The sequence below is a fragment of the Ranitomeya variabilis genome, chromosome 6 (genome assembly GCF_051348905.1).
Source record: "Ranitomeya variabilis isolate aRanVar5 chromosome 6, aRanVar5.hap1, whole genome shotgun sequence".
Taxonomy (NCBI): Eukaryota; Metazoa; Chordata; class Amphibia; order Anura; family Dendrobatidae; genus Ranitomeya; species Ranitomeya variabilis.
Genome location: NC_135237.1, coordinates 185,421,866 through 185,438,735, shown reverse-complemented (window position 1 = coordinate 185,438,735; position 16,870 = coordinate 185,421,866). Strand labels below are relative to the sequence as shown.

Below are 16,870 nucleotides of genomic sequence, written 5' to 3'. Positions count from 1 at the left end.
AGTGTTTCCTTTATTTTTTTGAGCTGTATATATCAGGTTTGTGATAATTTGGCAATCTAAAAAAGCTGCCAATCACATGATGAATGCGAAAAGGTTCATCATTGTTCTGGGCAGCAGTTCGTCTTGTGTAAATAGGACCCACGCTGCTGAGAACAATGGCAGACTATGGGTGCTGAACAATATATGAAGAACTATCTGCCTGAGTAAACAGATTATTAAAGTGTAAATGATCATTAAGAAAGTTTGCTTTATTTTTTAATGTTATATCTTACTCTTTCTTATCATAGAGCTATAAAGGGACATGGCTGCAGGGTTTTTTTGTCATAGGATAGAGGAACACGCAAGGCACAGCAGTAAATTATTTTTAATATATTGTGAACAACAATGGAAGATTCTGAACTCAGCAGTCCAAATGGATCAACAAGGTAACAGGATCTCCCCAAAAATGTATTTACTGTTATATACTATTATAAAGTATCTAACATTTATGATAAAAATACATATCTTGGTTTGTGACAGTGACAGACACATTACATGTATGGAGAGCCTTTGTGTTGTGACTGTCACACAGCTGCGACACATGCAGCTGTGGCGCCCAACAGTTAATTATCAGGAGCGTTCCAGGGATCCAGCTATTCGGTCAGCGCTATAGCTATTCGGATAAGGACTTATCAGAAGCTATTCGCTTATCCCTACTACTGGGTTGCTTTCTCAAAATGTTCTGTTTCGTTATATTTAAATACCTATTTTTAGTAAAAAATGTATAATCCACCATTTTTCCATTGACCTGAAAAAAAAAAATAAAAAAAAAAAAATATATATATATATATATATATATATATATATATATATATATATATATATATAGTCACATTGTGGACTCTAGTGGGAAACGTCAGGTGACTGATGCATCTAGTCAATTACTGCAATGGTGATCACCACATCACCCCTACAAGCTTCTGACTACTTGCATCATCCAAGCCTGGCAGCGACAGCAAAAAGACTGTTTGAGGTCCAGTAGTTGAGTATATATTTATATAGTATATGGGCCCATTTTATAAATAAAACATTTTGTAAGAAAGCCCTTACTGAGAGCTGGAAGAGCTGCGAAAAAAGTGTGGACAATTCTCCTTCAAGCCGAGGTTGAAATTTTTTCCGAGATACATAACAGAACAGTTCATAAATGTCAGTGAGACAAAGCATGCAGACACGCACAGGTGGCCAAATAAGCAAAGTAACTCTGGGATATCTAGCGATGGTCTGGTTATGGTCTCATGGTTTGGCCTGGCGGTAGACTGGCAATGGTGTGGCCTGGCAGTAGACTAGCAATGGTTTGGCCTGGCGGTAGACTGGCAATGGTTTGGCCTGGTGGTAGATTAGCAATGGTGTGGCCCATTGATAGACTATCAATGGTGTGGCCTGGCGGTAGATTGGCAATGGTTTGGCCTGTTGGTAGACTGGCAATGTTGTGGCCTGGCTTTAGACTGTCAATAGAGTGACCTGGTGGTAGACTGTCAATGATGTGGCCTGGTGGTAGACTGAAAATGGTGCGGCCTGATGGTAGGCTAGCAATGGTGTGGCCTGGCAGTAGACTGTCAATGGTTTGGCCTGGCGGTAGACCGGCAATAATGTGGCCTGGCGATAGACTGGCAATGATGTGGCCCTGAACAACAGAAGCAGAGGTTTTTTTCTACATGGTTTAGACAAAGGACGCTGCACCTTTCAGCAAAAGGCGTATACATGATAACCCCATACTGCAGAGGAAAACGTGTTTTAGAACAAAGAATACAATGACACAATATGACAACATTAATGAACATTTGCCCTAACTACATTAAAAACCACGAAACTCCATGTTCCTCTTAGCTAACATCATTATTCACATCACTCTTTTAGCATGCTGCTATAACTCTACATACTCTGACAGTTCTTGATTCTGGCTTCTATCTTAGCTCAATATATATATACTGTTCACTACCATATAATACCACTTATTAACTATCATGGGCTTCTGCGGCTGTTCCAAATAGTCTTCCTGGACTCCATCCATACTTACTAATGGCACTGAGGTCTTTTTATACCTCCATTCAGGGGAGAGGATCAGTTCTTTAGCAAAGTTAGTTGACTAGAGAGTGTCCAAGATGGCTACTATACACAACATGGATGTTCAGTAAAATATGGCTGACCATTCTCTTAAACATTTATACTCATATCTACACATGTACTTGGCCAGTCATTCTAGCTATGATGATCCGCAGAATTTTAAGTATCAATAACAAGGTGGGTTAGTGTGCAACATAATGAATAAAATAGGCCCTCCACAGCACTCATTCGATATCGAAAAAGAGTACAAGAATAAAATGTTTTACTATTCATACCATTGTTTATTTAAGTCAAATAATCACTTTATTAAAAGGGTAAAACATTTTCATGGTATTAAACTTCTAAATATTGTAAAGTGTCTTGACTAGAGATAAGTCAGTTTCAATTGATAGAGTTCACTTGGATTCACTTATTTTCCACCAGATAATGATATTTCTACTTTTGTATAACACTGGCTAAACTCAGATCAGTCTTGGCTGTCCAAGACTATAATGATGCTGGCATAGCGAATGTGAGCTCTGCCGTGCATCATTTTTGAGCATATATGACTACTGGGGACGTAAATTCAGACGTAGTACACTGCGTCCAAGTGTCTACCTCCAGTAGGCAAAGATGATGCACATGTTTTTGCTAGGCCGGCACTATTATAGTCTGTGGTCCTGTCTGAGCATATGTCCGAATCCTGTTTTGCGGGGGGTTCGCACATATGCCCAGACAGGGCCATTGAGCATGTAACTAAACACAATGTGAAAGCACCTTTTTAGTTTTTTTTTTTTTTTCAAAAACAGATCCACTCTTGATAATAGGCTCTGTTGACATTGCAGCTTAAGTGGAAATAGCTGAGCTAAAATAACAGAAATATCATAATGGACAAATGCAGCTTTGTTTTTGGGAGAAAAAAAACAGATCCATTTTTTAGTATTCTAAATAATGCATTTAAGCCTCTTTGGTCAGGGCATGCACAATTTAAAGAATATGAATGATGATCCACTTTTGCTACAAAATTCCAAGTACATTTTAGTCTACTCAGTGATCACTGACATCAGACATCTCCGAAGAGTTTGTCAGACATTCCAATTTTCTAAAATGTTTAATGTGGTATTTTTATCAGGTTTTTCCATCCACTGACAGCTTTAAATTTAATGTAAATATGATGTGCTCCTAAAAACACATATCTATTTTTTTACATTAAACTTTTGTATATTGAACTTTTTATATTTGCAGGCCACCAGGGATGGAGAACAGGAAACAAGCAGGTAGGATAAAAAAAAGGGAATGGCTGATAATGTGCAAACAGAAGTCTATATCTTTCTACAGTCTGCAGAAGTATCAATAGTATCTGCCTGTGGAAAATGTAGAAAGTATACTGAGTAAATATTATAGACACTTGCGCAAATGGGATTATGCTGAATAACTAAATCCTTGCCACCTGTTACTGTGTATTACTGCATTTGCTGGAACCCATGGACACCAATCAGATAATACTGAAGTTAAATTTAGTACAAGTCCGTTTAATCAATATACCTAATTTGGACGTGTCTGTGTGTCTGTGCACAATGAGTCATCCACAGTTGGGCGTAACCATGGATACCTAAGGAGAGGAGCTCCCCCTGGTGGCGAGTTAAGGCATAAGCCTTTTTTGAATGTTAGCCTGTGAGGCAACACTGTGAGGCAAGATTGCAAAGATGGATCAAATTGAGCACGGTGCTGCACATAGAGAATCGCATACGGATGCGTAACCTGCGTCTTAATGAAACAGAAGATGAACAAAATTGTCGAAGAACTGCTGATGCAGCCTGACAGAGGGCGGCCAGATCAAGTGAAACAAATGACGTAACTGAATCACGTAGAGCATCTAATGCTGCAGGACAATGAGCAACACGCAATGCAGAAAGTGATACACATATTTCACAAAAAAGAGAACAAGGTAGAATACGTGTCCAAAATGCAAGAGACACTTGATGACGGCAAGTTACTTTTGCCGCTAGAGGACTTCTCAATCAAATTGATGAGACACGTATTGAAGAGCACTGTGCTGGCAAACTGACATTTCGATGTCCGTTCTGCCAATCTAAAAATTTCAAAGAAAAAAAAGGCGCAGGACAAAACATTCCCTTCCTGCTGCAAGAGAGGGCGCATCCAATTACGTCCCATTCGTATGGATGATCAATTAGTCAAGTTGATGAAAGGAGAGAATCAGCACTCCAATAACTTTATGGCTAATATAAGGCAATACAATAGCTCGCTTGCTTTGGCATCAATGGGAGCACAAGTAGCGCCACCTCCTGGGCATGGTCCATACTGTTTTCGAATTCATGGACAAATTTACCACAGAACTGCCCCATTGCATCCCGCTGTGGTTAGTTACAATTGCCAATAAAGCAATTCTTACGCCATTGAATGATAACGTTCAAGCCTTGAATGAGAAAATTATTAGTCAAGTTCAAGGTGAACACATTATATCGCTCTGTTGACACAATTGCGGAAGAGGAGGTGTGATTCTCACAGATTACCCTGTAGAGTTTCTTAACTCTTTGAATCCCGCTGGGATGCCTCCTCATGAACTAAAGCTGAAACCAGGAGTTGTAATTATGCTCTTGCGTAATCTTAACAGAAAGCGTGGCCTTTGTAATGGCACAAGGCTTTATGTGAAAAGCTTATAAGCAAATGTTATTAATGTCATTGCTTTAAATGGAAAAGCAAATGGTCAGACAGTTCTTATTCCAAGTAGATATATCTCAAGGCACGGTGCATATAATAATTGTACATAGGAGGGAAGAATATAATCTACGTCTATAACCACCAATGTGCACCGATGGAAAGTATAACGGACAATCGGAAATCATATAGAACAACAAACGAAAAAAACGAAACAAAGTCCAAAATATAATATAATTTTATTAAAATATGTATAACATGATATAACAGTGGGAAAGATACCATAAAAGGAACAGAACATCACCAGGGACATATAGATGGCAGCACTCAAATTAAATAAGTAAGTATAACACCTAGTGTAATGAATATATATGCGCCTGTACCCATAGGCAAAAATATATATGTAGCAGAAAAAAATGTTGATAATAGTAAATAGATAATGATAAAGTGCATGTGCAAGCAGTCATAAGTTCGTGGCTCAAAAGAAATCAGAAAATACTGATATAGGTGCAAAATATTAGTGCAAATTATTAATGCTGGATCTAGACGATATGTAACATATAGTAATCATAGTAATATGGTCAAAATGACCTAAGAGACATGGATTACCCAGCAAAGAGGCAAAGAAATTGCCCCAAAAGAACAAAGTATAAGAACGTAGGGGTCAAAAGGAAGCCACCTGGTGTTTACCTGCTGCTGAGCCAAATGGGATAAGTGTCCCTGGGATGTGCCGAGCCCCGACGCGCGTTTCGGCATCTGCCTCCCCCGGAAGAAGGCACGCACGCCGAAACGCGCGTAGGGGCGGTGGCGCCGCAGGTCTGAGGTAAATATGCTCTTTATATGTCTTTTACTTCCCTAATGTCTGGTTTGGTGTTGCTGCTGGATGTTCTTTACCAGCCTAGTGTATTGTTCCTAATTATGTATGAACCCACTACTCACACCAATTATATATACTTTTTTATGGGGACATTGGTATTTGTACTAGCATGTTTATAGCCTCTGATCTGCGGCCCCAGTGTAGTCATCACTTTTCAAAGTATCCTATCTATTGTCTGGTTTTCTTTTAATTTTGGTTATTTAATAAAATATTTTGATATTGATCCCGTTATGTGCAGTATTTCTGTGTAGGGTTTATAATTACAAATATGTATAAACCAATTATAAGAAAACATAAATTTAATGATATGCAATGTTACTGTTTTAGTGTTATCAATGACCCTTATTTTCTCTGCACAATAGCTGAAAATGAAATTTATATGGAAATGTTAGAACTTTACAGGGAACCTGTCAGCTGACACATCCTGCCCAATCCGTGGGCTGCATGTGTCAGATATTGACACTGACTGCATTATCTCAGCCAGGTATGCTTGGCTTTGAAATGCTGCTGTTCTTCAGAGAAAACCATACTTTAAAAATTGCCGGCTTCTCCCCACCAGCTGCTTTGGAGTGACAGGTTCTGGGCTATACAACTTGTCAATCCAGGGCAGTGCGAGGGGAAAAGCCACTGGGATCCGCCTGCCCGACTAGTCTACAGCATGGCCTCAGTGCTTGGCAGCGCTTCAGAGTCAAACATACCTGGCTGAGATGATACAGATTGGGATTAGATACGGATTGGGCAGGAAGTATCAGCTGACAGGTTCCCTTTAAAGGGGTATTTCCATCATCAAGATCCTATCCCAAGATGTAGTAGGTGTAATAACAATATTAGCAAATACCTCCATTTAGAAATGTAGTATAATTCTTCGGATTCAGTATGTCGCTAACCCCATGTGCAGGCATTGCAGGTCCTTAGGTATTCATGGTTATGACCACTCATATAGTGACAGTTAGTTAGTTGTTAGTGGTTGTAACCATGGATACCTAAGCTACACCAACTACATATTGGGATATAAGCTAAGACAGTGTTCCCCAAGTTCGGTCCTCAAGAGCCACCAATGGGTCATGTTTTCAGGATTTCCTTAGTATTGCCCAGGTGAGAATTCCATCATCTAGACAGGTAACAATTCCATCACTTAGACCATACTAAGGAAATCCTTAAAACACAACCTGTTGGTGGCTTTTGAGGACTGGAATTGGGGAACACTGATCTATGAGATGGGAATACCCCTATAAGAAAAATAAATCAAGGTTATAAAAAAAAAAATCCATGTACTGGTAATTTGAAACTCAGACAAAATAGTGCATTTTATGACTCCAAAGGTAATTTATTGATAGATGTACAGTACTGCATACACTGTTATCTCATCTTCTGTTAGATTAGTTGCAGGCCTGTAGACAAGAGATCCTTTATGTACAATAATGCAGTCATAGATGCATGAAATGAAAGAAAATCAGTCATGATTAAAATTCAGAGTAGCATAGCCATAACAATCCAAATTCACATAATAAAGTCTGGAAACACAAAATTTCCTGGCCTTTGTATTCTTATAATATGGTGTTGTTCTTCTTGTTATACATTTTTTTTATTATCATTATTTTTCTTGCTATTTATATTATTAATTATAAAGATTTTTGGTATGTGCTGTAAATTAGCTTCTGTTCACACGCGTTTCGTGGCTTCTGTATATCACGGAGCTATCACAGCTATGCTGCATCTGTTTTCAATTCCTAGCAGATACTAATAAATTTGTTGTATATTGATGTTTTATTAGGTTTACAATGTTTTTCAAAGCAAAAGTAGGGCTGCGAAGTCAGATTGTGCTATTTACGCCATAAAAAGGAATCTGTCACCAGGATTTTTGTCTCCTAATCTGAGAATAACACATTACAGAAACGAAGACCGATTCCAACAATGTGTCAATTATTAGGCTACTTGCTGTTGTTTTAATAAACTATTCTATTAATCAGGAGATTATCCCTAGATGACTAGTAAGTAGTGTTGAGCATTCCGATGCTGCAAGTATCGGGTATCGGCCGATACTTGCTGTATCGGAATTCCGATACCGGGATTCCGATACTCTTGTGGTATCGGGTATCGGGTATCGGAACAACATTAATGTTAAAATGTGTAAAATAGAGAATTAAAATAAAAAATATCGCTATACTCACCTGTCCGACGCAGCCGGGACCTCAGCGCAGGAACCGGCAGCGTTGTTTGTTTAAAATTCCCGCTTTTACATGGTTACGCGAAGTCCCGGCTTGTGATTGGTCACGGCGGCCATGTTGCCGGGACGCGGACCAATCACAGCAAGCCGTGACGAAAATACGTCACGGCTTGCTGTGATTGGTCCGCGTCCCGGCAACATGGCCGCCATTAACCAATCACAAGCCGTGACGTCACGGGAGGCTGGAAACGCGCTCATTTTAAAAAGGGCGCGTGTCCAGCCTCCCGTGACGTCACGGCTTGTGATTGGTTGCGTCGCGGTCAACCAATCACAAGCCGGGAGGCTGGACACGCGCCCATTTCAAAATGAGCGCGTCCAGCCTCCCGGCTTGTGATTGGTTGATCGCGGCGCAACCAATCACAAGCCGTGACGTCACGGGAGGCTGGACACGCGCCCATTTCAAAATGAGCGCGTCCAGCCTCCCGGCTTGTGATTGGTTGATCGCGGCGCAACCAATCACAAGCCGTGACGTCACGGGAGGCTGGACACGCGCCCATTTTAAAATGAGCGCGTGTCCAGCCTCCCGTGACGTCCCGGCTTGTGATTGGTCAGGGCGGCCATATTGCCGGGACGCCGACCAATCACAGCAAGCCGTGACGTAATTTCGTCACGGCTTGCTGTGATTGGTCCGCGTCCCGGCAACATGGCCGACCTGACCAATCACAAGCCGGGAATTCACGTAACCAAGTAATAGCGCGATTTTTAAACAAACAACGCTGCCGGTTCCCTCGCTGAAGTCCCGGCTGCGTCGGACAGGTGAGTATAGCGATATTTTTTATTTTAATTCTTTCTTTTACACATTTATATGGTTCCCAGGGCCTGAAGGAGAGTTTCCTCTCCTTCAGACCCTGGGAACCATCAGGGATACCGTCCGATACATGAGTCCCATTGACTTGTATTGGTATCGGGTATCGGTATCGGATTGGATTCCGATACTGTGACGGTATCGGCCGATACTTTCCGATACCGATACTTTCAAGTATCGGACGGTATCGCTCAACACTACTAGTAAGCCTGCTTCTATGTCGTCCTCCATATTCATGAGCTCTGTATAACCCTGCTCCAACCAGCTTTTTGCCTATGCACAGTGTACATATAAAATAGTCAGTTAGTAGTCTACATGGTGTTATATAGAGCTTAACATTTTAAAAAAACTGCTATTTCTGCAGTAGATAAAGCAGGATTTCATCAAAAATGCAACAATCAGCCCAGTAAGTGATAGATCGTTGCAAACAGGATCTTTGCCCATACACCATGCTGCTGATGGAGTAGCAAAAGCCTGGTGACAGATTCCCTTTAAAGATACTTGAACAACACAAAAATGATCAAAACATAAAAAGCACCCAGTCTTCTCAATCATTATTTCATATTTTTATATCCATTTCAGACCTTAGAATACCGAACAATGGAAATGATAAATCATCTGAACCTGTAGAAGGTATGGTGAAATAAATGACATATTACTAATCGTAAACCTTACTGATTTGTAAATCATCTTCCATCCCTTGGTTGAACTTAATGAACATGTCTTTTTTCAGCTTTACTATGTACTGTAACTATAAAACTGATGTACAATGTTGTACAGTACAGCCAACACTTTATTTATTTAATCTTTCCCTCAATTCCTTAATTAATCTTAAATGCATCAGACAGGACAAATTGGAGCGCCCCCCAGTGCCGTGGGGATACTCGGTACCGGGCCGGTGGTTCCCAAAGGGGATGTGCCACAGCAGCGACCCGGTCTGTGGCCCTGGGCATCCAATATAAGAGTCAATGAAATGTGAATAAAGTTTATGGGGAAAAGGGGAATTAAAGTTTACAAAAGTTATTGTTCGTGACGCCACCTGTGGAACTTGGCAAATAGGAGATGTTAGCCGACACTGTTTAAAGGGACCCCTGGGGCTGATAGTGATGCAGCAGAGTTGGTACAGCTCTCCACAGGTAGAGCTTTAGTCCCAGGGCACTTAGGGTGTAAAAGATGGAGATGCTGATGATGGATGTAGTGCAGGGTGGATGGCGCAGTAAATAAGTGAGGACACAGCGGGGTGCAGTTTCCAATGCTTTACTCCCAGTTCTTAGGTGCCCCAGTCAGGGTGCTGTGTCCTCCGATAGGTGGTCCAGTCAGCTCTCAAGCAGTTTGGGTGCACTTTCCAGAACCCCCTTTCTATGTTCCTTTCCTGGCCGTCTCTCTGCGCTGGCTTTGCCTCTCCTGCCCTGCACCTGTCACACAGTGTCCCAAGCCAGCAGCCACAGATCTTGTCGGGCGGTGAGCCCTAAGTCCCCCTGGATCCTATACGACTACCTTTTCAGCGAATATGTGCAGATGTGGCTGTGCTTCTTGCAAAGGCCACAGACTCCAGTTATCTACCTGAGTCCTTAGTTTCTCCACTAGAATGGGGCCGGTCCCCTGACTGCGGCCTGGTCCCTCCACCTGATGATGGTCAACGTGAATGTGAGCCCTACGAGTGGACTTCTCAATACCCGTGCCTCTACAACTCCTTCCTTCTCTTCTTTCTTTAGCTTCACTGTCCCTCAGTTCCCTCTCTCCTAGGGAACTCCTTTCTGTCTTGATCTTTCTGTTTCCTCTCACTCTCACATCTGCTCTCCTCTCTTTCCCCCTGCAGACTCCCTGACTCAACCCACACCCTCTACCTATATACCCCTTCCAGCCTGGGATGAGGCCAGTGCTGGATGCTGGTGTGGGGTTCTGTGCAGTGCCCCTTCCTTACCTGAGAGCGGAATGCCATACCTCTGGCAGAGGTGCAGTATCTCTGTGGCGACTGGACCCTTAATGGCGCCACAAAATGAGAGTTAAGAAGTATGGTACTCCTGCTAAAGCATATATTCCCTGTTGTATTAAAATACTTGCCAATTGACATCTTCCATGGTTTCCAGTGCCGATCAAATTCTCTTCTGAAGCACATGACTTTAGTTCCCCCTCGCCCGATCACACTGGGGTTTATTTGTAACCCAAAAGTCTCTTTTGCAATGTAAATCCTATGGAGCATAAGGTCACTTTTACAATGTAAGTCGTTGGAACCTTGTTCTGAAGCTCCCTAGACTTACATTGTAAAGGCTACTTCCGGTTCACACATGGCCCCCAGTGTCATCTAGTGACTTGGAATTCAAGTCACCTGAGTCAGGAGAGGAACAGATAGGCTCTGGAAACTATGGTACATGGAGATCGGTAAGTATTTTAACAGAAGTAACCTCATCACACACATAATTAAAAAGATTTAGGGAGTAAAAATTACAGCAGGAGTAATCAATTATTGATGCCTTTTGGTCACAACGGTAGGAAAACTTGCTTTGCTTGTGTTTACTTATCAGTGATCACTAAGGCCAAATTCACATGACTGCATGATGGATTTGCAATATCATGCCCGGAAAAATGTTAATGTGAACATGCTCACTCTGTTCTGTGTGCCTGACTCCAGTCTCCTTATGTCTGTCATTTAGTATGATTTAAGTCTTAACAGTCAAATCCATGGAATGGAGTCCAATGGCGATTGCCGCTTTTTTCACACAGAGACATTAGGCCAAACTCATCATACGTGGTTTTATTGAAGTCACTTTTCTTTTTTTGTTTTCTGATATTCATTGAATACCAAAAGACAAATTATTCAAAATGTGCACGTAGTACATAAATTTTATGCAAAATCAAAAATGTTCTTTATTTTTGTCTTTAAACCTTTTTTTGCGAATTTTCAGAGCAAAAAGTTGCAGGTTCCACTGAAATGTTATCAAGTTTGTGCAAAAATTTCAGGCACACATAAAACACTCTGGAGAGGATTGGAGTACAATTATACCAAAAAATTGCGACTTTTTCAAAAGTTACAATTGATAGTTCAGCTAAAATATCTGGAAATCCCAACCATGCCCACAGACTTTACTAAGGGGAGCAAATTTAATAATGAATAATGGCACAAATGAAAAACAGATGAAAAAAATATCATAAACTACAAAAAAAAAAGATGTACATGCAATAATAATCAGACCCATAATCTGTTTGGATAAACTTTCATGTGAATTGTGCCATTGACTATTGTAAGTCTCTTTGTTGTCAGTGTGCAATCCATTGTGGGTTCGGACAGCACATAACAGATCACTTGAATATGGCCTTAATCTACAAAGCATGAGGGCTGCATTATTTCATCATGGAACAGACACGTTACATCCTTTCACAGTAAAAATAAACATGTATAAAATATAGCACGAAATAACAGAAAAAAAGAGAGAGTTGGAAGCAAAATATCGGTGAATATGTGTAATGTATCTATCCCAATATTTTATGTGGCGCTATATAAATAAAACTATTATTATTATTATTATTATGACATTATTATTTATGTGCACATTGATTAATGTCTGTTTAATGTCTGGACATCATTACCCAGGTTCCATATGCAAAATGGAGATGATTAAGTTATCTGTGAAAGACTATATGAGGTAAGGTATATTAGAGATTTTATATATATACAGTATACATATAATTATAATATTTATGGAGCATGAACATGTTTCCTGCTTCTTTATGCCTCATTCAGACATAATCTATGGAGCTGTTCATGTCCATGTGTTTTGTACACCCTGGCTCCAATTCATCAAGGTATATTTGCCAGAATTCTGGTGTAAAATACCTATAAGTGTTGTAATTTTTTGTGCAACACAAAGTTAAGCAAAAAATGTATGACTCTACTTGTTGCCAGTTTAGGTCAGCTCCGCCAAACTGGGTAGAGCGGGGATAGGACAGGGTATGGCAAAGTCTGCCCGATAAATTCATCAAAAGTTTTCATGTAATGTGTGAGAAATGTTACTCCCTGACTGGAGTACCATTTCTGGTGAGGCACACAAGGACAAGATGTACCAAATTCAGTGCTTTACACCTCTTAATAAATTAGGCTCATCCTACTCATGCACATCCATCATTAAGACTGGTGTATGAAATGCCGGTCTTAATGAATCGTTCCCCATGTCTGTAGAAAAATCAAGGAGACGTGTCTGTTTATGATTGGAATCATGGAATAAAATTATCAATACAAATCTAAAGGACTTTATAGGTCTGTGAAAATCACACACAGCACTTGAATGGCATCGCTATGTAATTCATGTGCTGTCTTTGATAAATCAATAGAAAATTGTTAATTTTTTATATGTGAAAATCTCTGATGGCAAAAACTGAAACACTGACCGTACACTCATAAAAATCTGATCAAAATTACTGATGTCCCTAAGACCAGTTTTTAGCACATGAAAAATCACAGTGGTCTGAGTGAGCCCTGAAAAGAGTAGTCCAAAACTAATACTGATTTTCATCCTAATTGAGTATCTATTTATCGTAATAATCTAATAGTTTTGGGTAGTCTCAAGCAGAACGTCATCAAAACAGAAATAGGTAAAAAATGAATAATTAAAGCAGGCAGATTACAGCGGGAACTTTGACAACTTTTCAGTTAAAACATGTTGGAAAAGATATTAGATTATTATTACAATTAATGGATAGACATTTAGGATGAAAATCAACATTAGTTTCGAAACACCCTTTTAATTTCATTATATAGGACTATATACTATATCTAGCGCTTCAAGACATTTATTTGGACATTGGCAATCTTGACAATTTTTAGTATAAGATGTGCCAAATTTAATCTGAAAATATAACATTATCTTCTCTCTGTTGATGGTAACCTGAGGTTTAGAGTTTGAACCACCTCTAGTTTTCTCTTTACGTAATTCAAATTGGGCACAATTCTGCTTTTTTCTTGCTTACACTAGTCTTGGTTGTTTCTACTGACATATACTCTCCATACAAATGTTACATTTCTGTCCTACTCTGCATGGCAAACTAAATCCCATGTAGTGTGTTTGTGCAGATAGGGCTTGTTAAATATGTAGCTCAAAGTAATGTTTTTCGAACTTTGTTACTCTTGTTTCCGTCATCAGCTTCTTCAACTAACCCTGATGTCTCTATCTCTTTCTGCAAGAACACCATACTTCGTTGACATGAGAACCATTGTCTTGACTCTAATCTTATGTTTCTCCTTCACTTTCACCTATTTCCAGCTCTCGTCCCATTATCATCTAGATTATTAGCCCTTATGAACACAGAGCTCTCTACTAGGGTTGAGCGAAAAGGATCGTTCATTTTCATAAGTCGCCGACTTTTGGCAAAGTCGGCGTCTCATGAAACCGAGCCGATCCCTGTGTGGGGTCTGCCATGCGGTACGCGACTTTCGCGCCAAAGTCGCGTTTCAATGACGCTAAAAGCGCCATTTCTCAGCCAATGAAGGTGGACGCAGAGTGTGGGCACCGTGATGACATAGATCTCAGTCCCCACCATCTTAGAGAAGGGCATTGCAGTGATTGGCTTGCTTTCTGCAGCGTCACAGGAGCTATAAAGGGGCGTTCCCGCCGACCGCCATCTTACTGTTGATGATCTGAGCGTAGGGAGAGGTTGCTGCAGCTTCTTCGGAAGCAGGGATAGTGATAGGCAGGGTACATAAAGCTACAAACCGCTTGTGCTGTAGCGATTTCCACTGTCCAACACCACCTTTTGATTGCAGGGACAGTGGAAGTTACATTTTTTTTTCCTCAGCGCTGTAGCTCATTGGGCTGCACTAGAAGGCTCCCTGACCCTGATAGCTGCGTTGCTTTGTGTGTACACCGCTGTGCAAACCAACTGCTTTTTTCAAAGCACAAATCCTGATTTTCCTTCCTTTCTGCACAGCTATCTTGTGTGTTTGTCCACACTTTTGTGTGCAGCAGTCCTTTTTATAGCTGCCTGCCATACTTTTCTGAGATAACTGCAGGGAGATAAATATTGGCAAGTCTGCCTCCGTGCCATTGCTGTGTGTGGTATCTGTCTCTCATTGTGTGCCACCGAAAACACTGTGTAATACTTGGCCATTTTTTTTTTTTTGCTAAATTCTCACTTTTCTCAACCAAAAATTAGTGGGAGATAAATATTGGCAAGTCTGCCTCTGTGCCATTGCTGTGTGTGGCATCTGTCTGTCATTGTGTGGCACCGAAAACACTGTGTAATACTTGGCCATTTTTTTATTTTTTGGGTACATTCTCCCTTTTCCAAAAAAAAAATTAGTGGGAGATAAATATTGGCAAGTCTGCCTCCGTGCCATTGCTGTGTGTGGCATCTGTCTCTCATTGTGTGGCACCAAAAACACTGTGTAATACTTGGCCATTTTTTTTTGGGGGGGTACATTCTCCCTTTTCCAAAAAAAAAAATAGTGGGAGATAAATATTGGCAAGTCTGCCTCCGTGCCATTGCTGTGTGTGGTATCTGTCTCTCATTGTGTGCCACCGAAAACACTGTGTAATACTTGGCCATTTTTTTTTTTTTGCTAAATTCTCCCTTTTCCAAAAAAAAAAAAATAGTGGGTGATAAATATTGGCAAGTCTGCCTCCGTGCCATTGCTGTGTGTGGCATCTGTCTGTCATTGTGTGGCACTGAAAACACTGTGTAATACTTGGCCATTTTTTTTCTTTTTTTGGGTACATTCTCCCTTTTCCAAAAAAAAAATTAGTGGGAGATAAATATTGGCAAGTCTGCCTCTGTGCCATTGCTGTGTGTGGCATCTGTCTCTCATTGTGTGGCACCGAAAACACTGTGTAATACTTGGCCATTTTTTTTTTTTGGGGTACATTCTCCCTTTTCCAAAAAAAAAATTAGTGGGAGATAAATATTGGCAAGTCTGCCTCCGTGCCATTGCTGTGTGTGGTATCTGTCTCTCATTGTGTGCCACCGAAAACACTGTGTAATACTTGGCCATTTTTTTTTTTTTTTGCTAAATTCTCCCTTTTCCCAAAAAAAAATTGGTGGGAGATAAATATTGGCAAGTCTGCCTCCGTGCCATTGCTGTGTGTGGTATCTGTCTCTCATTGTGTGCCACCGAAAACACTGTGTAATACTTGGCCTTTTTTTTTTTTTTGGGTACATTCTCCCTTTTCCCAAAAAAAAATTAGTGGGAGATAAATATTGGCAAGTCTGCCTCCGTGCCATTGCTGTGTGTGGTATCTGTCTCTCATTGTGTGCCACCGAAAACACTGTGTAATACTTGGCCATTTTTTTTTTTTTTTGGGTACATTCTCCCTTTTCCAAAAAAAAAAATTAGTGGGAGATAAATATTGGCAAGTCTGCCTCCGTGCCATTGCTGTGTGTGGCAGCTGTCTCTCATTGTGTGGCACCGAAAACACTGTGTAATACTTGGCCATTTTTTTTTTTTTTTTTGCTAAATTCTCCCTTTTCCAAAAAAAAATTAGTGGGAGATAAATATTGGCAAGTCTGCCTCCGTGCCATTGCTGTGTGTGGCATCTGTCTCTCATTGTGTGGCACCGAAAACACTGTGTAATACTTGGCCATTTTTTTTTTTTTGCTAAATTCTCCCTTTTCCCAAAAAAAAATTAGTGGGAGATAAATATTGGCAAGTCTGCTTCCGTGCCATTGCTGTGTGTGGTATCTGTCTCTCATTGTGTGCCACCGAAAACACTGTGTAATACTTGGCCATTTTTTTTTTTTTAGGGTAAATTCTCCCAGAAAAAAAAAAAAAATAGTGGGAGATTAAGATTGGCATTTCTGCTTGAGTGCTGGTCCTGTGTGTGCCATCTGTCTCAAATTTTTGGAGCACAGAAAACCTAGTGTGTAACATTGGGCCTGATTTTCCTTTCAGTGTCAGGCACCTATAAAGGTATATATAAATCCTACAGAAGTTTGAGTTCACCTGATAAGTTGTTTTACAGTATCAAATAGCGTTACTTTGGTTACGTTTTGCAAACAATGAGGAAGTCTAGTGGAAGAGGTCGTGGCCGTGGGCGGTCATTGTCAGCTGGTAATGATGGTAGTGGTGGTGGAGCATCAGGTGGTCGTGGTAAAAGCAGTACAGCACCTAAGTCTCGAGTTGTTGAGCCAGGTTCATTGTCTGGCTACACAAGGCCTCGAACGCTCTCTTTTCTGGGAGTAGGAAAACCACTTTTGAAGCCGGAGCAGGAGG

General features: G+C 40.6%; 1 protein-coding gene across 7 annotated transcripts in view; it reads left to right on the top strand.

Moving 5' to 3' along the window:
* The window catches only part of ITPRID1 (ITPR interacting domain containing 1), a 270,965-nt gene that overhangs the window by 75,812 nt on the left and 178,283 nt on the right, over positions 1 to 16,870 (top strand). For 2 of the 7 annotated variants that reach the window (XM_077269313.1, XM_077269314.1), the window contains 4 exons: positions 288 to 425; positions 3,328 to 3,359; positions 9,253 to 9,303; positions 12,263 to 12,314. In XM_077269313.1, the coding sequence (XP_077125428.1) occupies positions 385 to 425; positions 3,328 to 3,359; positions 9,253 to 9,303; positions 12,263 to 12,314 (176 nt within the window). In that variant the 5' untranslated portion in view covers positions 288 to 384. Of the gene's footprint in view, positions 1 to 286; positions 426 to 3,327; positions 3,360 to 6,873; positions 6,961 to 9,252; positions 9,304 to 12,262; positions 12,315 to 16,870 lie in introns of those variants that run through there. The other 5 variants (XM_077269315.1, XM_077269312.1, XM_077269319.1 and 2 more) reach the window with 5 other exon arrangements.